Here is a 24,491-nt window from a genome sequence, read left to right on the forward strand (position 1 = left end):
GGCGCGGCTCTGTGGAGGGAGCCTCCACCTTCCTGGCCACAGCCTGGGGACTCGGCTCCCAGGGCTCAGGGACTTTGCTCTGAGCCCAAAGGGGGTCGCTCTGACTCCGCTGCTCCGGCTTCTGCCACTGCGGTGATGGATCGGTGACAGGGACCTGCAGCCACCGCAAGCCTCCAGGGCCAAATGTCCCTATGCAGAGCGGCTGTGTGTCCGTCTGCTAGGCCGCAGCCCGTCAGCTCTTAAGCCGCGCGAGTTCCCATTCTGCTCTCCCCAGAGCCCAGGCACAAGGACCCTCAGAGGCCACAGCCAGCCTGCTTCTGGAAGGCAGAGGAACGCCCTGCAGGGGACCCGGGGCTGGGGAGGACAGCAGAGGCCAGCTCAGCCGGTGCTGTGGCCCAGGTCCAGGCCTTGGGCCTCGGGCCCTCCACAGGACCCAGCAGCAGGGGTCTGGAGCTGGGGCTGAGGTCCCCTGAGGGGTCACCAGGACACTGAGAGGCGGTTAGGGTGTGGGTGTGGGTGTCCCCAGAAGCCCCCGTGGAGACACTGCAGGAAGGTTCAGAGGGGACACGATCGGGTCCTGAGAGCCTCAACCTGGTCAGTGCCTGGCTCCCTGGGGGATCCGCTGGGGGCACCTGGAGGCAGGTGGTGTGGTGAGGAGGTGGCACTGGGGCCTGGCTCTGGGGACACGTGTGCATCTGGGAGTGGAGTCTCTCTCTGCCTCCTGGTCCCCAGGGGAGCTGCTTCCCTGCACCACACTCTTCCTCCATGATGTTCAGCCTCCCCTCAGGCCCGAGGAATGGAGCCGGCCGTCTGTGGACTGAGCCCTCTGCCACCCTGAGCCCCAAATCAGCTTCTCCTCTGATGGCTCTTGTCAGGTCTTTGGGTCACGGTGGTGAACAAGCTGACTGCACCCTCCTCCCACCCCGGCTGTGTCTGTCCCCCTGCTGCTGTCCCTCCCCGTCCCCTGTCCCCGCCTCGGTCCCCGTCTGAGCCTGGCACTCACCATCTGCACGGCCTTGTTGAGGTCGCAGTCAGCGAAGATGAGGAGGGGCGACTTCCCGCCCAGCTCCAGGGAGACCTTCTTCACGTTGCTCAGAGCGCAGCTGCAGGGACATAGGACGGGGGCTGCCACCAGGACCCCGGGTCCCCAGGCGGAGGGGACCAGGGCCGCCCTAAGCCCGCTCTGCCCCAGACGCGGCTGGCGCCTCCTCTCCTCCCCCGACGCCCACCCTCCCATCCCACCAACGCCTGAGCGCCCAGCCACCAGGCTCTACCCTCTCCGTCCCCCACCTTCTGGATTGTTCTCTCAGATGCCCGCAGCTTCAAATGCCACAGCGTTCTCTGCTCAGGGGAGTCTCTCTGGACACCCCGCATAAAACCGCCACCTCCCTGTGCTCCTATCAGGTACTTTGGGTTCCACTATGTGTATATATATATATATTTTTTTTAATTAACATTTTTCATTTGTCCTAATTGGTTATACTGACAGTGGAATGCACTTTGACACGTCACACATCAATGGAGGACAACTCCTCTCTCTTCTGGTTGATCGCACTGGTCATATAGTCACACGCACACAGGGTCATAATGTCCGATTCATTCTCCTGTCCTTCCTACCCCCAGCACCCCTCCCTTCCCTTCCGTCTAATCCAAATGACCTCGATTTTGCCCTAGTGCCCCTCCCTTATTGTGAATTGACATCACGTATCTGAGAAACATTCAGCCTTCGGTTCTTTGGGACTGGCTTATTTCACTTAGCACCATAGTCTCCAGTTCTGTCCATTTACCAGCGAAAGCCATCATTTCATTCTTCTTTAAGGCTGAGTAATATTCCATTGTGTAGATGTACCACAGTTTCTTTGTCCATTCATCTGTTGAAGGGCACCTAGGTTGGTTCCACAGCTTAGCTATTGTGAATTGAGCTGTCATAAACATGGATGTGGCTGTGTCTCTGTAGTATGCTGATTTTAAGTCCTCTGGGTATAAACCAAGGTGTGGGATAGTTGGGTCAAATGGTGGGTCCATTCCAAGATTTCTCAGGAATCTCCATCCTGCTTTCCAGAGTGGCTGCACCAATTTGCAGTTCCACCCGCCATGGATGAGTGTGCCTTTTCCCCACCTCCTCGCCAGCACTTATTGTTACTAGCGTTCTTGATCACTGCCATCCTGACTGGAGCGGGATGGAATCTCCGTGTGGCTTCAATTTGCATTTCTTTAATGGCTAGAGATGTTGTACTTTTTTTTCATGTTGATCGACTGCATTTCTCCTGTGAAGTGCCCGTTCAGACCTTTGCCCGTTTATTGATTGGGCTGTTTGTTTTGGGTTCCACTATATATTTATAACTCATCCCGTCTGCCAGAACATGAGCTCGACCAGGACAAGCATACGCTTGCCTGGTTCCTACTGCGCCTTGCATCCAGCTGGCATTCCATAAATGCTGAACCAAGATGCAGAATCATCCCCCAGTTGGCAGAGGCCACAGCGTTGGCATCTCAGCTCTCCAGTGAAGGTGTAGAAGCTGGGGGTTGTGTGCGCATCTCAATGATGCCGTTCTCCAGTGTGTGTTCAGTTAACTAAGCCAGGAAAGTGCCAGGCATGACCCTGGGAGGAGAGGTCTCAGCACCCAGGGCCCCCGGGGAAGGAGGGTCCCCCCCGACCCTGGTTCTGCCCATGGGCTGACTCTGAGAGGACCCTGGGATAAATGCAGAGTCAGAGCAGAGAGGGCCTCCCTGAAACCTTGCCCCAAACCCTCCCTCCAAGCTGGGTGTGGTGGCACACGCCTGAAATTCCAGCAGCTGGGGAGGCTGAGGCAGGAGGATCGCAAGTTGGAGGCCAGCCTCAGCCAGTCAGCGAGACCCTCAGCAACTCAACAAGACCCTGTCTCTAAATAAAGCATAAAAAGGGCTGGGGATGTGGCTCAGTGGTTAAGCGTCCCTGGGTTCAATCCCTGGCACCCCTCCTTCCAGAAGGTTCCAAGAGCGGACCTTGCTCGAGCCTTCTCTCTGCATTTGAAACGTGCACACAGAGATTTGACTGTGACCTCCACAGGTTGAGTCGTGAGGTCAGTGACCTGCTGACTCCTGGTGGTTTCTGTCTCCTTCCCCACCCATCCGGCCAGGCTGGACGGGCCTGCTCACAGAGCACGGTGCCGGCTTCTCCTGACCCCGAAGATGTGATTCATCAGCCACAGGGATGGTGGCTCCTGAACCCAAAGGCAGGGGAAGGTCAGGGAGGTCACTGTGACCTGCACCAGCGCAGCGCCATTCAAACACAGGAGATGCAGAGACAGAAAATGGGCATTCATGTGGGAAGAAGTCAGAGACACCACCGGCTGCAGTGCTCAGCAGGGCCCCAGCTGTCTGGCTGTGCCCACCACTCAAACTGAAGACGCCAAAATCCGGCCCCAGAAATTCAGTTTCAATGGGGGGCTGGTAGCCTCATAGAGGCCAGCATGGCGCCAGGACAGTGCTGATCTGAGTGGCTCAACAGGCCACCCGAGGGCTGGACAGGAAGACAGACATGCTGGGTCAGTATTGGCATTAAACATGGCCACTGGGGTTGGCTGGGTGCCCTGCAGCTCAAAAAGTAGCACCTAGGTGCCCTTCAGCAGATGAATGGATCAAGAAAATGTGGCATGTATACATACACAATGGAATATTACTCAGCCATAAAGAAGAATGAAATGATGGCATTTGCTGGTCAATGGATGAAACTGGAGACTATCACGCTAAGTGAAATAAGCCAATCCAGAAAACCAAAGGCCTAGCGTTCTCTCTGATATGAGGATGCTGACTCAGAGTGGGGGAGGGGTAGAAGTTCACTGGATGAGACAAAGGGGAACCAGGGGAAGGGCGGGGGATGGGAGTGGGAGAGACAGTGGAATGAAGGAGACAGAACTTTCCTGGGTCCCTATATGAAAACGCGACCAGGGAAATGCCACGTCATGTCCCACCACAAGGATGGGGAGTGATACCCCATGTGTGCGTGACGTGTCAGAATGCACTCTGCTGTCAGGGATGACTAAAAAGAACAAATTTTAAAAAATAAAATTGGTATAGTAAAGAAAAAAAAAGCAGCTCCTAACTTCTGTGACAGCACTGTCCACCTTCAGACACTGTGGCCACTCCCTCCCCGCAGCCCTTACTCCCTACCTTTTCATGATGTGCTTTCCCACCTCTGTGGAGCCTGTGAATCCAATTTTCCTCACATCAGGATGGTCCGCGAGTCTCTGGCCAACCAGGGAGCCTGTGGGTGAGTAGGAGGGTCAGAGTGGACCCCATGGTGCAGGCAGCCGGTGCACACCGCCGGGCCTTGTTCCCTGGTGTGGGCGGAGTTATGTCCCCTCCTGGATCCAGATGTGCTCGTCCTGACCCTCAGCACCTCTGAAGGTGATTCTCTGGAGACAGGGACTTCAAAGGAGTAACTAAGTTAAAAATGAGGTCCCTAGGGACACACACGGAGGGGTGGCGTGAAGACACAGGAGAAGCAGCAGCTCCGAGCCAAGGAGAGAGTCCTCAGGGAGAACCAGCCCTGTCCACACCTTGACCTGGGGAGTCCAGCCTCTACCGTGGAACAGAAAAGCTATGGTGTTTGAGTCCCCCGTCCTGGCAGTCCTAGCGAACCCGTCCACGCCCCGTGTGGCTCTGGGCCTCTCTGGGTCCACACCGTGGGCGAGGGCACACAGCCTGCCAGCTCTTTCTGGGGCTCCGGCAGAGACCAGGTCTGTCCATGGAGGGAGTGAGCATCAGAGGCTCAGAGACTCCCGGAGTCCTGTCCTCAGGGTGCAGCTGGCCAGGAAGCAGGACGGCACATGCTGCTCCTTCTGTTTCTCTCCTGGCCTCGTCCCACGCGCCACGGCCTCCCGTCTCCATGCCAAGCCCTGCCACCAGCTGTCCCCAAACCGCCCTCTGTGGCAGAGGGACTTCAAGGTGGGCTTTCCTGATGTCACCTTCTTCCAGACTCCTCTTCAGGCCCTTCCCTCACTTCCCTTCCAAGTCTCTGTCCCCGTCTGCACCCCTGGCTCTGCCCTGACTTCTCTGCCTGCCCTCCTTCCATCTCCTTGGCAGACCCAGCGCCCCGGCTCCGTCCAGCACGAGCCGGCCCCCTCGGCTGATCTCAGCCGGGCCTTTGAATGTCACCTGCATCTCTGGAGCTGCTCTGGAATCCAGGACCACTCACCACCCTCTGCCTGCCTGGCTCCTGTGCCTGTATCTCAGAGACCCTCTCAGATTCAACGTCCTTGAACTTGGACTGTCAATCTTCCCTGACCCCACCCCACTGAGCCGCTCAACGACCTCTCCTGGCAGCCAGTTCAGTGGGGGTGACGCGGCCCTCTTCCTGTCCCTGTTCGGGTGCCAATTGCCACGGCCCCATGTCTCAGCCGTGGCCATTCATTCAGAAAAGACTGGTGAGGGAGAAGAGGGTGGAGAAGAGACAAGCAGACACAGAGAGAGAGAAAAAGCTGGGATCAGGCGGTACCTCAGCCCCGATGAGGGGACGCAGCGCTAGCTCAGCAGGTTTATTACATAGGTTTTGTCACCCAGGGTTATCCGGGGCAAGTTCCAGCAAAGCCAGCCATCTGAAGGACGCAGGACTGGAGAGACCTTAGGGCCATCTTGCTCTGCTCAGGATCCTCTATCCCCGGGAGCAGGTGCCTGAGCTCAAGGTCCACACTGACGCAGCTCTGCGTCTCTGCATGGGCATCGCCATAGCAACGGGGCCATCTCGACCTGCACCTTTGCACAGGAAGTTTCCAGCGCGACCCAGCCAGGAAGCGGTCAGAGACCATGGTCCAAATCACCGCTCTGCACGTGGAGGGGGAGGTCATTCTCCACCCCTTTCTTCCCCACCCCATGAATCGCCCAGTCCTGGGTCCCTCCTCCTGCCCAGCCTCTCCTTCTCCACAGCCCACCTGGTTCCAGACTTTTAAAACTCACACGCCTGTGAAGATTCCGGTTCGGTAGATTTGGACCAAGACCCCTGCCAACTCCCCTTGATGGTAAGTTAAAGTTCTGCAAATGATTTTGGCGTGCATCCCATGCTATCGCGCTATCCTCCTTCATCTGTTGTTTGGGGTAGAAACTATTTGCAAAGATTTATCTGACAAAGGACAATGCACAAAGAACCCGGTGACCTGAGCAAAGAAGGAGCAACCCACCAGACACTGGGCAGGGTGTTTGAAGCATTTGAAAATGGAAGTCCTTCCCGGTGCAGATCTCTCACCCGCCTTGCCAGAGATCAGCCAACCACACTGGCTGTCCCCAACCTGCTCTGTCCTCCGAGGACACGTTACCCAGCTGGCCCTGCTCTGACCCAGTACATCTCTGGCTGCCTGGAGCCCCAGCCCTGCCCCTGTCTGAAGCCCTCACCGGATCCTGGGAGGATGTTGATCACACCCTTGGGAATGCCGGCCTTCACTGTCAGCTCTGCAAACTTCAAGGCTGTGAGCGGGGTCACCTTGGGGGAACAGGGGAGAAAAAGAGGTTTGTTTTTTTTTAATTGGGGATTGAACTCAGGAGTGCTTAACCCCTGAGCCACATCCCCAGCCCTTTTTATGTTTTATTTAGAGACAGGGTCTCTCTGAGTTGCTTGGGGCCTCGCTAAGTTGCTGAGGCTGGCCTCCAACTTGTGATCCTCCTGCCTTGGCCTCCGAGCCTCTGGGATTAGGCTACCCTCTCTGTCTTTCTCTCCCAGCAGCCCCAGTTGCAAGCAGGGATGGGCAGCAGTGATTGGGGTACCAGGAGCACCCCAGGGAAGCCACATTCATGGTTCACTGTAGGGGCACTGTCAATCAGAACAGCTCTCCTCACGGCTTTGGGTGGGAACAAGGGCGTGCCAACCTCCAGCATCCTGGCTTCTCCTGCTGGGGCTCCGGCCACTTGGGCAGGCCTGGACCCTACCAGGGACTATGTTCACTTCTCCTTTGTTTACACTACGCTCCTCATGAGTCCAGAGGTTCCCATCTTCAGAAGCCTCCAGCTTGCCTTCCAGAATGTACCCTTCCCCGGTCCCTCAGTGAACCAGCCTCCTCCTGAGAACTGCCAATATTCAGGTGGAGACCCAGTTGTCCAAGGAGGTGGCTGCTGCCCACCGAAATTCCACCGGCCCCTGCCCTCCGTGCTTCTGTGCGTAACTCTGACTATTGCCCCACATGTGGAAATCAAAATGGAAGTTCTCCAGTCCTCCCAGTCCCTCGGAAATTGTTCCTCTTCTGCCCCTGCAAATTTCTGGTGAAGCTGGGTGTGATGGCAGATGCCTGTCAGTCATGCCAGTGGCTCGGGAGGCTGAGGCAGGAGGATCGCAAGTTGGAGGCCAGCCTCAGCCACTTAGCAAGTCTCTAAGCAACTCAGCGAGACCCCGTCTCTAAATAAAATAGTAAAAGGGCTGTGGAGGTGGCTCAGTGGTTAGCACCCCTGGGTTCAATCTCTGGTACCAAAAAAAAGGAAAGAAAAGAAAAGAAACTGAGGCTGGTGAGAAGATGCTCCTGGTCTGGCTGAGTAACCCCCAAATCCTTCCCACCACCAGGTGGCTTCTCTGGGGGGTCCTCCAACCCCACCACCCACCTTACTTCCCCTTAGGGCTTTTGGGATCTGCAGCTGAAGAAGAGTCGGGTCTAGTTTTCTGACTAGACGTCACAGCAGGTCTTGAACATGGGGGGACAGTAAGGGTCCCGTGCTGCAAATCCAGAGCGCTGGCGTCTGCCTGTGCCCCCTGAGCAGATGCAAAAGGCCAGCAGGGATGGCTGGACAGCCTGAATCTCACCTGTGCCTCTGTCCCCGGCCAGGGGGCTGCAGAAGCCCAGCTTCCCTCCAAAGTAGCCCTGCTCCAGTCCCCGTGCGGGCGAAGGGCGCCTCCCTGTCCCTCCCGTGTTTCCCGCGGCCTGCAGGCCGAGGGCAGGGCGGGCCCCTCACCTGGGCAGGCTTGATGACCACCGTGTTCCCAGCGGCCAGGCACGCAGCTGTCTTCCAGGACAGCATCATCAGGGGGTAGTTCCAGGGGATGATGATTCCGCAGACCCTGCCGCACCAAAGAGTCGGGCCTTTGTCCCTTTCCTCCGCCCAGAGTGGACCTGCTTGCTGACTGCCTCCTCCTCTCCTGGCCTCCACATCAAAGCCAGGCTTCCTGAAGAGGCACCAACAGCCCCGTGGAGACAGTCACCCCTGCCTCTCCTCTCCTGGGTGCCACAGCATGCATGAGTCTGGCGGCACCCCACCGTGGAAGGGGACCCGGATCAGATGGGAGCTGCCTAGGGACACAGACAACCCGGGAGGGAGGCAGGGCCACGTTCAAGGGAGAACAAAAAGCCAGGAGGTCATAGCTGGGCGCCATGGCGCACGCCTGTCAGCATGGAAGCTCCGGAGGCTGAGGCAGGAGGATCGTGAGTTGGAGGCCAGCCTCAGTCACTTATAAAGGCCCTCGGCAACTCAGCAAGACCCTGTCTCTAAATAAAATATCAAAACGGGCTTGTTGGGAGTCTTGAAAGAAGGAAGCAAGTCAGATGAGTCCCCCAGTTATGGAAGGAATATTTCCCCCTCAAATTCATAAGGTGAAGTCTGTCTTTCTCCCCAGAACCTCAAAATGAATTAGAGAAGATCAGTAACGCAAAGACACTGCAGTAAAGAGAACTCTCTGGCTCTTCCAGATGTCAGGGCCAGTGTGTGGCCTCTTGAGCAAACCCCCTTCTGCATGTGTGTGATTCACCACGACAGGGAGGTGTCCTGGATGGTCACTGCTAAGTGGAACTGACAGACATGGGACTGCCTGACTCCAGCCCTTCTCTCACCCCTGCTCTGGAGCCCTCTGGTGGTCATATGAGGTAGTGCATGGCCAGTTTTAATTTGCGTCTCCCCAGTCCTTACTGGGCAGCCATATCCAGGCCGAATTCTATTTCTCCTCCTGTCCTTTGAGGATTGTGATGGTGAATCTTGGTTTTCGACTGGACTGGGCTGAGAGATGCCTAGAAAATTGGCTAAGCACACTTCTCAGTGTGTCTAGGAGGGGTGCTTGCAGAGATGATTGGCAAGTGGGTCAGTGAGCTCAGGGGGTTTTGGACTGGATATGAGGTGTCCCCAAAAGCCCCCGTGGGAGACGGGGCAAGAAGGTTCAGAGGAGACACGATCGGGTCCTGAGAGCCTCAACCTGGTCAGTGCCTGGCTCCCTGGGGGATCCGCTGGGGGCACCTGGAGGCAGGTGGTGTGGTGAGGAGGTGGCACTGGGGCCTGGCTGTGGGGACACGTGTGCATCTGGGAGTGGAGTCTCTCTCTGCCTCCTGGTCCCCAGGGGAGCTGCTTCCCTGCACCACACTCTTCCTCCATGATGTTCAGCCTCCCCTCAGGCCCGAGGAATGGAGCCGGCCGTCTGTGGACTGAGCCCTCTGCCACCGTGAGCCCCAGATCCACTCTTCCTCCTCTACAACTTTTTGGAGAGTACCCCCTTGGCCACCATGACCATAGGATTGTTGGGGACAATCCTAACAAAACACCAGTGAGGTTGCTACAGCAGCTCCCGGCACAGGGCGGGCATCGCAGAATGGCTCCCACGTGAAGGTGTACACGGGGCTGTCCTGGGGTCACCCCGGATGTCGCCTGAGCAGCGTCAGCGTGGCCATGTCCTGCCCAGGGCAGGGACTCACCCGACAGGTTCCTTCTTGGTCAAGGTGAGGTTTCGGTTGGGTCTGGCCTGGTTGATGGGGATAGTGGAGCCCTGGAAGAAGAAGAGTGTCACCGCGGGGTTCCCAGGCCCGCCACCTGGCAGCCAGCTCCGCCAGGGTCTTGTCTGAGTGCCCACCTCCCGACTCTGCGCCGGGTGGGAGGCCCAAGCTGATGCATGAAGTCTTCATTGACTTGAGAGACGGAGGGGCGGGGCTGGCAGCCAGGGGGCGGGGCCGGCAGCCAGGGGCGGGGCTGGCAGCCAGGAGGCGGGGCCGGCAGCCAGGGGGCGGGGCCGGCAGCCAGGGGGCGGGCTCTGCTTTGATCCCCGCAGGGACAGCCCTGGGGCTGATCGCTGGTCCTGGTAGGGACAAGGTCTCTAGCCTGGATCTTTGGGGTGGGCTTGGAGGTCAGGCTCTAAGCAGCTCCACTGGTCCGGGAGCTCCAGCAGAAAATGTCGCATCAGCAGAGTGGGGGCAGAGGTCAGGAAGCCCACCTCCCCGTCACCGTCACTGTCACGCCCCACACCCCTCCGTCCCTGGCGAAGAGGAGAGAGGGGACGCCGATTCGGCAGAGGCCCCGTGAGACCCAGAGTCGTATGCCTCCCTAAGGAATTTGCCAAGGTCCCGCGCTTCATCCCGGGGACCCGGGCATAGGGGGCAGCTCGCTGCTCTGATGGACCGCGGGATGGGGTTGACACCCAGGCACCCAGAATGTCCAAGGAGCCCCCAGGAAGGGGACCGTCATCCACAGTCAGAAGAGGAGGGCGAGAGAGACTCAAAGCTCACCAGTGACAAGGAGACACCTCCCTCTCCTCCTCCTCCTCCATCTCCTCCTCCTCCTCCCTCTCTTCCTCCCTCTCCTCCTCCTCCTCCATCTCCTCCTCCTCCTCCTCCTCTTCCATCTCCTCCTCCTCCTCTCTTCTCTGTCTCTTTTATTGGATGTGTTACTGAGATTTGAACCTTGGGGTGCTCCACCACTCAATGACCTCCTCAGCCTCTCCTTTTAAATTTTTATTTTGAGGCAGGGTCTCACTAACTGCCCAGGCTGGTCTCCAACTTGTGATCCTCCTGCTTCAGCCTCCCGAGTGGCCGGGATGATAGGCATGCACCACCGCACACAGTTGGGTCTTTGTCTGTGGTTTTGGGGATGGACCCCAGGGCTCGATACACACTGGGGAACGGTCTGCCATTGAGCTGCACCCCTGTCCTGTCCTCTGGATCTGAGATGTCCCTCAAAGCCCCTTGAGATGGAGACTTGGTCTCCAGCATGTGGAGCTACCAGGAAGTGGTAGAACCTTTAAGAAGTTTGTCCTTACAGGAGGTCTTCAGACCATTGGGGGCGTGACTTTAAAGGGGATCATGGGACCCTAGTCTCCTCCTCTCTTTTTACTTCTCGGTCGCCAAGAGAGGAGTTGCTTCACCAAACACTCCTGCCAGGAAGCGCTGCCTCGCCACAAGCCCCAGAAAAAGGTGCCAGCTAATCAAGGGCTGGAACTTCCAAAACAGTGAGCCAAGATCAACCTTTTTTCTTTATAAGTTGATTGTTTCAGGTACTTCTTATGGTCACGAAAGCTAATACATTAAAAAAAAATAATTTGTCCTTTTCAGCCTCCCAGGACAGCAGAGTGCCTTCTGACACATTATACACACATGGAGTGTGACTTCCCATTCTTGTGGTGGGACCTGACGTGGAGTTGCCCTGGTCGTGTGTTCATAGATGAACAGGGAAGTTCTGTGCCCTTCATTCCACTGTCTTTCCCATTCCCATCCCCTCCCTTCCCCTCATTCCTCTTTGTCTCATCCAGTGAACTTCTATTCTCCCCCTTATTGTGAGTCAGCATCTGCATAGCAGAGAGAACTTTCAGCCCTTGTTTTTTGGGGATTTGCTTATTTCACTTAGCATGATCGTCTCCAGTTGCATCCATTTACCGGCAAATGCCATAAACTCATTCTTCTTTATGGCTGAGTAATATTCCATTGTGTGTACATACCACATTTTCTTGATCAATGGATCGAAGGGCACTGAGGCTGGTTCCATAGCTTGGTTATGGTGAACTGAGCTGCTCTAAACATGAACGTGGTCACGTCACTGTAGTGAGCTGATTTCATAACTACTACATTTCTAAGGCCCTGGTGTAGAACCCCGCTGGAATTTCCCCTGCAGAACCTTGAGCTGATCAACGGGTGCTGTTTTCAACCGTGAGTGTGGTTTGTTAGGCAACATCCCGGCGGCCAAGGAGCCATCTTGCCGTTCCCGTGCTCGCACGGTGACCCACCTGGATCTTGTCACACCAGCCAGCAAAGTAGCGGAAGGTCTGGATGGACATGCCCACGTGGGTTTTCAGGGCCAGTGTGTACACGGCGCCTGCGTCCAGGGCCTCTATGGTGGCCAGCTCTTCCTGGTGCTGCTCCATGAGGTCCGCCAACCTGGCCCAAGACAAGGGGAGGAGCAGAAGAGAGGTTGGGCTGGCCGGGTCTCGCTGGCCCTTCCGGGCACTCCAGGGCTGACCCGGTCAGATATGCTGACCTCAGTTTCTTCACCTGCGTGATGGGACTGTAAAGCTTATCTCCCTCCACGGGGGTGAGGATGAGATCTCCGTCCCTCTCTCCTTAGCTTCCTTTCCCTTCTGGAAATTTCTATGGACTGAACAGCCTCAGCCTATGGATGGAATTACCCTGCCGAGGTACTGCCCACTTGCAGCCGAAAGCAGAGAGACAGCTGCTACCTGCTCTCTGCTGGCACTCAGAAGGCCGCGGGGCCCACCTGCTTCACCACGAGGCCACCTTCCTGTCTCTGGATGGCTTCAAGCAGGGCAAGCAGGGCCACCTTGACGGACCAAGGGGCTGGCGGCTCCAGAGAGGGAGAGGCAGCCCCAGCCCCGTAACAAGGGCTAACAAGAGGGAGACGCCAGGAGCCACGTGTTGCTAGCCCACCGTGAGTGGCAGGCCCCTGATGGCCAGTTGCTTGGCCCCTGTCCTCTGATGGACGTGCTGGGCATTATCACAGAGCTGGGACGATTCCCATCTTGCCAACAGACACCGGAGTCCAGAGACGAACGTGCCAGCAAAGGAGCCAGCTGGTCGGTCCCTGCCCTGTCCCTCACCACATGCGTACGAACACACCCCCCAGAGTGGCCTCTCTAGTCCCCAGGGTGCTCCAGAGTGGCTCTTAGGACAAAGCCACAACTCTAGGGCTGGTCCAGCTGCCCGGAGGTCCTGGTCAGACCTTATTCTGACCCACCTCAGTGCCCTGTCCACCTGCCTCACCCCCCGCATCATGCAGGAAGTCAGGCCTCCTGCCTTGGGATGGTTGGGAGCCATGCACTGAACCAGGGGACACTGCGGTCACCTGCCTGGAAGATCCTTTACCCCCACCTCCTGGGACATCACATCCCACCCTCTCTCTTGCTGAGCTTCAGCAGAGCCAGTCAGGGAGGCAACTGGGAATTTTCACAGAGCAGGAACCCGTCCCTAGGGGACTCTCAGGCCCTTGAGACTGCTGTCCTCCCAGCCCGGGTCTCCACCTTGCCACTGTGGGTTGTTATTATGACACAGGCCACCAGAGGGCAGCAGAGCGCCTGCAGTCACCGGGGTTGGTATTACGCACCGGCCACTAGAGGGCAGCAGAGCTCGCCGCTGGCTCCCGGGACCACAGTTCTGCCCGGTCCCAGCTCTGGGCATTTGTCACTAGCCAATGCCTCCCTACAACTGGGGCAGTCTCCAGGGGTCTGGAAACCCCTCCGCCCCCGACCACCCAGACCCTGCGGTCTCTGCTCTAGTCTGCAATCCACTCAGGTCCCGGCGCTGGGCTCTCTTGGCCTTTCTGGCCTCTGGAAGGGACACTGCAGGTGAAGGAAAGGGATTCTGCCAGTAGACAGGCCAGGGTGGGACCGGGCGCCATGCTCTGGCGAGCCTTTCCAGGGTGCCGAGAATAAAAGCTAGACAATCGGAGTTGGGAGAAGCTGGCCCTCTCCCGGTGCCTGGCTCCTCTTCCCAGCATACACCTGCTTCTGGAAACAGCACTTCACCTACGGGGAGACGGTTCCTGCCCCCCAACTGCAGACCCCATGGTTCCAAGGACACAGCACCTCTCATCCAGATCCCCTCCATCTCTGTGGTCACAGCTCCACGAATCTCAAGTGATTACCAGAAACTCATGGACTGGGGTTACCTGGTGAAGGTCCCTTTCTCCCTTTGGTCCCAGGGACTGACCCCAGGGGTGCTTAACCACTGAGCCACACCCCCAGCCCTTTTTATTTTTTATGTAGAGACAGGGTCTCGCTGAGTTGTATAGGGCTAAGGTGTTGAGGCTGGCCTCCAACTTGTGATCCTCCTGCCTCAGCCTCCCAAGTGGCTGGGATTTACAGGCATGTGCCACTGCTGGCTTTAAACATTTTTTTTTTTAAGGAAAAGGTGAGACCCAGAGATTCCAACAGCCAGAGCCAGGGTGAGCAAGGACAAGCAGACCCAGGACCAGCTGCACCCCTGCCCTGCTATCTGGTGCTGGCAGGGGCCTGAGTCCTTCCTCACCCAAGCCAGTGCAGGTAAGCGCCGGGCTGTATGTCCGAGTGCCCCACCTGGCGCTTCTGCCCTGAGGACACTTCTGTCTGCAGACATGTGTCCCTCCTCTCAAGAGTCTTTACTGAGCCCCAGCCTGGTCAGTCTGGCAGCTTTGCTCCCAGGATCCGGGATCCCAGGAGAAGAGGCCTGGGTAGGAGGACCGCCCCAGCCTCCAAGCTGAAGGCCGTGCTGGCGGCAGGGGCGAGGCTGGACCCGCACCTGTACAGGAGGCGGCCGCGGTCCCGCGCGCTGATCTTCCCCCACAGTCCGTTCTCAAAGGCTTCCTTGGCCGCAGCCACCGCCTTATCCACGTCGCTGACCTGGGCCAGAGACACCTGGCAGAGGACCTGTGGCGGGAACGAGTGTGGCAGTCCACCCTGGGCCCCGGGTGCTCGGACACCCACTCCCGGCCACCTGGGCAGCCTCAGAGGGGACGCTCGGCAGGCGGGGTTTGTGCGTGGAGAGGAGACAATGGGAAAGGCTGTGGCTGCTCCCAGAGACCTCGTGTCCACCCAGATGCACCCAGAGGCCCTGAGGCTGGCTGAGCGAAGTGTCCCCAGCAAGAGCTGAGACCCAGGAATTCAGCGAGTCCAGCGGAAAGAATTTCTGAAACGGAACCGAGTTGACTAGGAGGCCCTTTCGCCAGCCTCTGGACCCAGCCCTGCTTCCTCTGTCCCCTGTCCCTGCTGTGCCATTTTCTTTGTTGACCCCAGGGGTGCTTAACCACTAAGCCACCTCCCCAGCCCTTTTTATGTTTTATTTAGAGACAGGGTCTCACTGAGTTGCTTAGGGTCTCACTAAGTTGCTGAGGCTGGCCTCCAACTTTCGATCCTCCTGCCTCAGCCTCCCCAGCTGCTGGGATGACAGGCGTGAACCACCATGCCTGGCTGCTTGGGGACTTTTAATTCTGTCTTTGGTCCCTGAAGCAGGCTGACGTCGCTGTGGAGGCCTGTCACCTCCCAACCTGAACTTCCCACTCGCTTCCTTTCCTATAGCTCAGGCTGGAGACTGAGTAGGACCCTTGCATATCCTCTGTGAAGATGGAGGCCCGAGAGGAGGCCTGAGCAAAGGCCCTGGGGCCAGGACCCGCCCAAGGTTAGGCCTGGTGGGGTGGAGATGTCCAGGAGCAAGGAGGAGGGGGACTCACGCTTCCGTCAGTCGGGTTGATGGTGTCGTAGGTCTTGCCTCCCTTGGCGTCCACGAACGTTCCCCCGATGAAGAGCTGGTGGGGCATCCGGAGTTCCAGCTTGTTCACTTGCTTCTCCACCTGGGGTGACCAGCGAGGATACGGGGACGTGAGGAACACATCATCCCAGCAGCTTGGGAGGCTGAGGCAGGAGGATCCCAAGGTGGAGGCCAGCCTCAGTCACTTAGTAAGGCCTGGAGCAACTCAGCAAGATTCCAAGACAGACTGCGTGGGCTGGAGTCCTGGTTGGTCACTTCCTCAGCGTGTGACCCCAGCCTCCTCTGAGAGCCACAGGGGGATTCACGGCATGTGGGTAGAGTTGCGGGTGGCGAGGCCCTTTAAGCCACCAGAGGTGCATCCAAACTTCCACATGGGACACGGGAATCCCTGGGACACCATCCCCCTCCTGAAACCTGTCATCTGTTCACTATTCCTAGGACAACCTGGGGTCCACCCTGGCCACCTGTCTCTTCTTCACCAGCCACACCAGCGACCCCAGAGCTCACTCCTTCAAGACGGTGCCGTTTTCTTTATTCGAGTTGAATCTACAGGGTGCACTTGGCCCTGCTGGGAACTCCCAGTGTCCTCTCCCTATCGGGGTCTCGCCCTTGGGGTGCGGTCGTGACCCTCGACCGGAGCCTCAGATGGCCCGACTCTCCGCTGGGTTTTCCCTGTGGCTCTGGCAGCCCCGGGGCCTCGGAGGAAGCTGGAGGGACTGAACACCATGGCCGCGGGTGTCGCGGGGAGCAGGGGCCGCGCCGGGACTCACGTAGTCGATGGGGACCTCCTCGGCCTCGTCCTCCCCGCGAAGCCTCCTCACAAGCAGCTGGATGAAGTCCCCGAAGGTGGTGGCCATGTACACGTCCTCGTTTTCCAGGGGCAGATCACAGAGCTCCTTCACCTCCTCCACCAGCCTGCGGGAGGACAAGGCGCAGGGCAGGGACCTGAAGGGACCGGGAGGCCTGCGACCAGCCGCCCCGTCGCGGAGACCGTGAGTCTGGAGACCGCGAGTCTGGAGACCGCGAGTCTGGAGGCGGCTGCCCGGGGCGACCTGGGGCCCAGCTCCCTCCGCGTGGGCCACAGCCCAGGTCAGGGCTCAGGGCCCGGCTGGGGACCCGGGAGGCCTGGGTGTCCGGTTCTCACTCCATCATTCAAGGGTGGTGACACTGGGCAGTGACAGACCCCCAGAACGGTTTCCTGACCCCCCAGAATGGTTTCCTGACCCCCCAGAACGGTTTCCAGACCCCCCAGAACAGTTTCCAGACCCCCCAGAACGGTTTCCAGACTCCCCAGAACAGTTTCCAGATCCCCCAGAATGGTTTCCTGACCCCCCAGAACGTTTGCCAGACCCCCCAGAATGGTTTCCTGACCCCCAAAACAAAACGCAGCGACTGCAGGTGGAATGGAGGAGAGGGGAGGGCGACCGACAGGGAAAGAGGTTGCTGGGGGCTGACATGGAGCAAATCATTATTATTATTATTATTATTATTATTATTATTATTATTTTGGTACCAGGGATTGAACCCAAGGTTGCTTAACCCCTGAGCCACATCCCCAGCCCTTTTTATATTTTATTTTGAGATAGAGTCTCACTCAGTTGGTCAGGGCCTCGCTAAGTGGCTGAGGCTGGCCTCCAACTTGAGATCCTCCTGCCTCAGCCTCCCAAGCCACTGGGATGACAGGCATGTGCCACTGAGCCTGGCTGAAACGGAGCGAATTATATTCCACGCATGTATGATTAGGTCCAGATGAATCCCATGATCAGGTGTAACTATGATGCATTACTAAAAATACTTAAAAAGAAATAATAATAGCCCCTTGACTATTTGGTGAAGAATGCATGATACAATTGACCCTTCTGTAAAAATAACTGATATAATAATAATAATAATAATAATAATAATAATAATGCTGCCAAGATGCTTAGACAATGAAAAGATAGCTGGGCACGGTGGCTCATGAATGGGGTCCCAGCTACTCTGAAGGAGGAGAACTTCAAGTTCCAGGTCAGCCTGGGAAACTTAGAAAGAACTTGCCTCAAAATAAAAAGTAAAAAGGGCTGGAACGTAGCCCAGGGGTAGGTGGTGGCCCAACTTTGGAGAAGCCCTGGGTTCAACTCCCACCAAAACGAAAGATGAGGAGCCACAGATCGGGAGAAAGTATCTCCAGATGACTTATCTAATAATGGACTTGTATTCAGAATACAGAAAGTACTCTTCAAACTCAATTCTACGAAAGGAAATAACCAGAAATGGACAAAAGAGCTAGATGTGGTGGCGCATGTCTGTCATCCCAGCAGCTTGGGAGGCTGAGGCAGGAGGATTGCAACTTGGAGGCCAGCCTCAGCAACTTAGTGAGACCCTGAGCAACTGTGATCCCAGTGACTCAGCAACTCAGGGGCACTTAACCCCTGAGCCACATCCCCAGCCCTTTTTCTATTTTATTTAGAGACAGGGTCTCGATGAGTTGCTGAGGGTCTTGCTAAGTGACTGAGGCTGGCCTCCAATTTGTGATCCTCCTGCCTCAGCCTCCCAAACTGGTGGGATGACAGGCACACGCCATAGTGCCCGGCTCTGAATCTTCTTGAAAGGAAAGAAACTTCTCCCTACGTACGGTAGACAGTTCTGTTTCTGCCTGTGCAGCATCTATTTCTCCTAAAAACATTCACGTTTTCCCAGGAAGCAACCTTCTCTCTCCTTTCCAAAAGATGTCCCCTACCTGGAGCTGACCCAACCTTTGGCTCCAATGAATCGCCCTGGCCTGCGATGGGTACTTATTGGTGGACATGACTCCAGAGTCAGCAATATTCAAATCAAGGGTCTTATGTTGAAATCGCCAGGAAAGCCGATTCTCCTTCACCTAGGAAGGAGCAACTGTGCCGCCATCTTGACACCATTGTGACGTACATAGTGGGCCGCAGAGCCGGCCACAGTGCTCGCAGCTCCTGTGCTCACAGCCTGGGGGACCAGATGCTGTCCCTGTGATCAGCAGGCAGAGTCTAATCCTATCTGGAAATGCAGCCTCAACCCCAACGCACCAGATGGGGACCATGTCAATGACATAATTCGAGCCTTTGGAGTAGTCAGATGCCTCAAGAACGCTAACCGTGGACTTGCGTTTTCTGTTTAAGTCATTTCGGTTTTTTCCCTTTTTTTAAGTGTCCGTCTTAGCTGTCTCTGACAGCAGGGTGCATTCTGACATGTCACACACACATGGCGTGTGACTCCTCTTCCTTGTGGGGGGAACAGGACGTGGAGTTTCCCTGGTTGAGAGTTCATATATGAACAGGAAAGTTCTGTCCCCTTCCTTCCACAGTCTTTCCTCTCCCCCTCCCTCCCCCTCAGTCCCCTTTGTCTCCTAGAGTGAACTTCTGTGTCCTCCTCCTTATTGTGAGTCAGCATCTGCACATCGGAGAGAACATTTGGCCTTTGGTTCTTTGGGATCGGCTTATTTCACTTAGCATGAGCTCCATCCGTTCACCAGCAAATGCCGCCATTTCATTCTTCTTTCTGGCTGACTAATATTCCATTGTGTACACATACCATGATTTATTTATCCATTCATCTGTTGAAGGGCACCTAGGTTGGTTCCATAGCTTAGGTCTTGTGAATTGAGCTGCTGTAAACATGGATGTGGCTGCGTCACTGTGGTATGCTGATTTTAAGTCCTCTGGGTATAAACCGAGGAGTGGGATAGCTGGGTCAGATGGTGGTTCCGTTCCAAGTTTTCTGAGGATTCTCCATCCTACTTTCCAGAGGGGTTTGTGTCCCCAGGATCATTTACTCCTTCTTGCAAGCAAGGGTCTACCAATACCTCCTGTGCCCTTCCCTCTGATCAGATCAAAACTCACCACTGTTGAGTGGCAAGCGGGACCCTTCCTAGGAAGCTGAAGGACAGGTAAACTAATCTCAGGTGACAGACTGACTGTGGGTGGGGGGACGTCTAGAGCGACGCGCTCCATGCCAGCGCATCTTGCTTCAGGCTCGCGTTCGTTACGTCGAAGCTCACGGAGCTGCTCGTCTAAGACCCACATTCTCGCTGTTATGGAAACTGTCCTTCTGTTTTAAAACCCTGCAGCTGTGAGTCCCCTGGTCGCCTTCCCCGCATCCCCCATGCACAGCTAGAGGTCCCTGTTGGGAGAAATCCTCGTTCCTGGCCTGCAGGATCCGCCCGTGTAACTACCAGTTGCATTTGGGGGTTCGATTCCTAGGAATCCACAGGACGCGCGACTCCCGGGACGCCACCCCTCCACCCTTACCTCACGACATCCACGGACGCGGCCCCCGACTTGAAGAAATCGGTGCCGTCTTCCACCTCCAGGACGTTGGGGAGGATCCGCTTCCAAGCATCCTGGGGAAAAAGGTCCTGTGAGGACCCGGCTCCTGCTGACGCCAGGCCCACCATGGCCGGGAGCCAGGCTCTGTCCACTCCAAGGCGCTGTCCCTTCCCACGGGGACTGCTGGTCCTGCAATGACCCCCTCCTGGGGAAGGAGAGGCCTGTCCCACCCATGCCGTGGTCCTCGGGCCCCCGCCATCTGGACCACCCGCTTCTCTGGGGTGGACTGGCCCCAGGAGATGGCTGGGGATTGGGCAGGCAGGTACCACCTCCGGGTGTCCCCAGCGTGACGCAGTGTGGGGACATCTCTGAGGGTGACGGAAAGCCTTTCCTGACCCTCTTTCTGATGCTGACCCCTGGCCTTGGGGGACTTACTTCCTACCTGCCATTATTCTATCAAAGCAATTCTAAAACCTAACATGTATCGGCTTGTCTGTGGCGGGTCTCTTGCATGTGACAGAGTTGGCTTTGGTCTACACCGTTAGCATCCAGACAGGACAGAACCAACACTGGGGCCGGTACACACACCAGCTTCAGGGAAGGTTACTTACAAAACACTTGTGCAGTAGACAACCTGCCCAACCGGACAGCACCCCAGAAGGTGCTTCTTACCCGCACCGCCTCTGCAGTGACCAGCTCTTCCTCTGTCAGCTCCAGGGCACTGTTGGCTGCTCCCTTGAAGAACTGGGAGGCTGGGATCATCTTACCGTCTTCCAACTGGATGTTCTTCACCAGTAACTGCAAAAGATTAGGGTGGTTTGGCAGGGCATGTGCATGTGGTGCTGAGCTGGGTACTCCAGGCTTTGTACTCATGACAAAGAGGGAGCAGGGAGACCCAGATGCATGTCGAGCAGAGGCGTTCAGAGCCAGAGGCCAGGATTCTAGGGAGAGAGGAAACCATAGCTCATGTCCTTCCTCTTGTTTTCTTTTAAAGTACAATGATTATTATTTTGATCAAAAGGATGCCTGCTCATCAGAAAAAAATGCTAATTCAAGAACTACACTGAAAAAAATCAATGGAGAGCCCAGGGTAGTGGTGCACGCCTGTCATCCCAGCGGCTCAGGAGGCTGAGGCAGGAGGATCGCAAGTTGGAGGCCAGCCTCAGCCACTTAGCAAGGCCCTCAGCAACTCAGCGAGACCCTGTCTCTAAATAAAATATAAAAGGGCTGGGGTGTGGCTCAGGGGTGAAGCACCCCTGGGTTCAATCCCTGGGATCAAAAAAACAATAAAAAAAACATAATTTAGCTGCTCTTCTGATTTGAAGAGTCTGTTAATGCCTTTCAGTGCGCGTTGTGTGCCTGGCCTGGTTCCAACCGCTGTACTTGTGCCACGTTACTGTGGCATCTCTGCTCAAAGAGAAGGAAGCAGAGTTTCAGGACCACACTCTGAAAGTCCAGAACAAGGCCGCCAGGTCAGGGCGTCTCCATGACACCCGCTGGCTGATGCCACACTGGGTGCCCAGCTCTGAGGGAGGAAGCCCACTCCGGGCAGCCCGTGCTCGGGTCAGCTTCCAGGCCCGGGCAGCCTGGGCTCTTCCCGCCTGGTCTCACTTCTCCCTGCTTTTGCCAGCGCCCAGGGATGGCGCCTTCCCGTGGGATCTGATCGGAGCCCGAGGGCGGGAACGTGGTGGGGGGTGCGTGGGCGAGCGTGATTACCATTTTGTCATCGTTCCCAAAGAGAAGGAGTCCCGCCTTGGTGACCACGCCTGGCCGATGGGCCCCGGGGATGGCCAGAACTTCTCCCTCGGGTACCAGGCCGGCGGTGTTCAGTGTTGAGTTGAAAAACGTCAATGTCTGTCGGGGGGAAAGATCCAGAAGCAGGCGGGTGAGAAGAGGCCTGGCTGCCGGCATCGCTAGCAGGGCAGCAGCTGCCCACAGAGACGCAAGACTGAGGGGCCCCTAAGACCCAAGGGCACCAAGAGGAACTGGTGCCATCCCTGCCTGGGGCCATGTTGAAGTCAGAGCTGGTGCCTGGGGTGGCCCCAGGGGTGGAACCCCAAATTTTATACCCAGCACAACTGGACAACATACTTGTGGTAGGTGCCCGGAAGCCTCCAGAGATGCCAGGCATCTCCCTGTTCGCTTCCGGATGGTGGACAGGTCTCTCAGTTCCAGGGAGGAGACAGGGGTCGGGGGCATTTGCGTGGGGTGGGTCTGGGTGGTCGCTATTCACCAAGCACTTGAAACGTATCGGGCAGGTGTCACGGTCCACGGGACGCAGCAGGGCCCACAGACACACCTGTCCACAGGCCTCTGTCCAGGCACCTGGCACCTTGTCATTCCCGCGGATCCAGTTGTGAAGGGCCTCTGCCGGCTGGTCCCAGTTGATCTGTGGGGAGCAGGGTGTGTCCGCTCAGCTGGTCTCTCTCCGGTCCCCTTCCTGCCCCATGACTCCTGGACAGTGGACCAAGCCCTGAGGCGGGTCTGAGTCCCTGAGCTGGTGCCTCTGGTTCTGGCTGCTCTCTGACCCTCGGTCTCTCACAGGACCGAGCAGACTTTCTCAGACGATTCCCAATGGCTTCCGGAAGAGACCACTTTGCCAAGATGACCAAAGGCCCACACAGAATCCATGGCACAGAGTGCTCAGGGCCAGTCCTTAGGGCCCGACCCACGGCATCTCCTCACCCACTGGGCCCACACAGACCTCCGTCCGACACACCACAGTCCCCAAGCACAGACACACAGCCCCGGTCCCCCAGGATGCTTTGCCCCGGCTCTGAAGAACTGGACAGCTCTTAGGCCTCACCTTGGCGTCTTCCAGCATTAGGGCTGATATTTTACCCCCCAGCCCTGGCTGGTCTCCCTCCTCGGGAGCGTGGCCTGCCCCTGCTTCCTGAGGAGAGACTGAGGGGGACCCAGCACCCCAAAGGGACCCTGTTCTGTGCACTTGCAGACAGCAGGGGCTTCCCTTTGCCTTGCTGTGGCCGCCAGCCCTGACCTGGGCTGCTGTGTCTTGTAGCACCTGCCTCCCCAGGCTGCCCTCTGCACCCCCAGACTGTGCACAGGCAGGCTTGGCTGAGGAGGACCCCAGAACTCACCTTAGCTGCTTCTTTCTTCTGAATGCCTTCGTAGCTGGCTCCTTCCTCGGGCTGAGGGAGTCTGGGGGCTTTGCCCTCCGAGATCAGCCTCACGGCTTGCACCTGGGGACACCCCCTGAGTCAGCGTCCCCAGCGGTAAGGCCCTCCTCCCAGCCCCTTGGGGACTTAGCCTGGATGGAACTCCGTGAAGCGCAAGGGACACAGATTCACCAGACGGCGGTCTTAGATCATACAGAAAACCTTCCATCTGCTGAGACGGTAGAAGGTTCGAGAAACTCTAAAGCTCTGCACAGAGACAGCCCGCACAAAAGGTTCCCTGTGGCTGCCTAGAACCTTCTCTGCTTTCTAAGGAGGAAGGATCGTGAGTCCCAAGGTGGAGCTGGAGGTCCTGATTTGAACATCTGAGATGGAAGTTTCTTTGTGGGAAGAAAGAGGGAGGGTGGGTGCAGAAGGATCAGGAAACGGGGACAATGCCTGGCTCACCACAAGGGAGGACTGGCCAGAGGCAGAGGTGCCCACGCTGGGAAGGAATGGGGGTGTCTGAAATGGCACTGGGCAGGGCTGCCCAGCGGAACATTCTGTGCTGATGGACTTGTCCAACATTTGCATGGCCCAATATGGCGGCCAGGAGTCATGCATGATTACAACGGACAGGAGAGGGGGACGGAGACTGAGGGAGGAAGAGGAGGAGAGGGAGGAAAAGGAGAAGGAGGAGGAGATGGAGGAGGAGGAGGAGATGGAGGAGGAGGAGATGGAGGAGGAGGAGGAGGAGGAGATGGAGGAGAAGATGGAGGAGGAGGAGATGGAGGAGGGGGAGGAGATGGAGGAGGAGGAGGAGGAGATGGAGGAGGAGGAGGAGGAGATGGAGGAGGAGGAGATGGAGGAGGAGGAGGAGATGGAGGAGATGGAGGAGGAGGAGATGGAGGAGGAGGAGGAGGAGATGGAGGAGGAGGAGGAGGAGATGGAGGAGGAGGAGGAGGAGATGGAGGAGGAGGAGGAGAAGATGGAGGAGTAGGAGGAGATGGAGGAGGAGGAGGAGATGGAGGAGATGGAGGAGGAGGAGATGGAGGAGGATATGGAGGGGGAGGAGATGGAGGAGGAGGAGGAAGAGGAGATGGAGGAGGAGATGGAGGAGGAGGAGATGGAGGAGGAGATGGAGGGGGAGGAGGAGGAGGAGATGGAGGAGGAGGAGATGGAGGAGGAGATGGAGGGGGAGGAGAGGAGAGAACGCTCCGCGCCCTTGGGACAGCAGTGGCCCGTGCCCGCCGTGCCCGCCGCGCTGCCTCACCATGCCCTTGACGCCTTCGGGGAAGAGGAAGCGGTTGTACAAGGTGCTCACGGTGTCGTCTGGAAGCACCTCGCATTCCTTCTGCAGCAGAAGGTCCCCCGTGTCCAGGCCGTCGTCGGCCCAGAAGATGGTGAAGCCGCCTTTCTTATCTCCATGAATGAGGGTCCTAGGAGCACAGGGGTGGGACCGAGTCTGAGAGGAGGTCCCGGAGGACGCCCTGGGTCCCGCCCCTGGCCCTGCACCCTCCAGCAGGCCCCGTGTCCCCCCAAGGAAAAGGAATCTGACCTAATTCCACGCGTGCCCTGGACATCATGCCAAAAGCTCTTGATGTCCCGTGTGACTTAATCCTCACAACCCACATGACAAGTCTAAGACGCCTGCTTTACAGATAAGGAATCCGGGGCTCAGAGAGGGAAGTGACAGCACCCAGGGT

At 57.2% G+C, this 24,491-nt stretch overlaps 1 protein-coding gene across 2 annotated transcripts in view; it reads right to left on the reverse strand.

The window, feature by feature from the left end:
* Aldh1l1 (aldehyde dehydrogenase 1 family member L1) overlaps positions 1–24,491 on the reverse strand; it is a 43,428-nt gene that overhangs the window by 10,337 nt on the left and 8,600 nt on the right. For both annotated transcript variants that reach the window (XM_047534530.1, XM_047534531.1), the window contains exons 4-18: positions 24,059–24,224; positions 22,771–22,872; positions 21,972–22,061; positions 21,389–21,526; positions 20,345–20,470; positions 19,655–19,746; positions 16,166–16,310; positions 15,358–15,477; positions 14,430–14,557; positions 11,927–12,077; positions 9,633–9,703; positions 7,912–8,017; positions 6,370–6,457; positions 4,153–4,246; positions 1,004–1,103 (exon numbers count right to left, since the gene is read on the reverse strand). In XM_047534530.1, the coding sequence (XP_047390486.1) occupies positions 1,004–1,103; positions 4,153–4,246; positions 6,370–6,457; positions 7,912–8,017; positions 9,633–9,703; positions 11,927–12,077; positions 14,430–14,557; positions 15,358–15,477; positions 16,166–16,310; positions 19,655–19,746; positions 20,345–20,470; positions 21,389–21,526; positions 21,972–22,061; positions 22,771–22,872; positions 24,059–24,224 (1,717 nt within the window). The remainder of the gene's footprint in view (positions 1–1,003; positions 1,104–4,152; positions 4,247–6,369; positions 6,458–7,911; positions 8,018–9,632; positions 9,704–11,926; positions 12,078–14,429; positions 14,558–15,357; positions 15,478–16,165; positions 16,311–19,654; positions 19,747–20,344; positions 20,471–21,388; positions 21,527–21,971; positions 22,062–22,770; positions 22,873–24,058; positions 24,225–24,491) is intronic.

The sequence above is a fragment of the Sciurus carolinensis genome, chromosome 19, assembly GCF_902686445.1.
Source record: "Sciurus carolinensis chromosome 19, mSciCar1.2, whole genome shotgun sequence".
NCBI classification, from domain to species: Eukaryota; Metazoa; Chordata; class Mammalia; order Rodentia; family Sciuridae; genus Sciurus; species Sciurus carolinensis.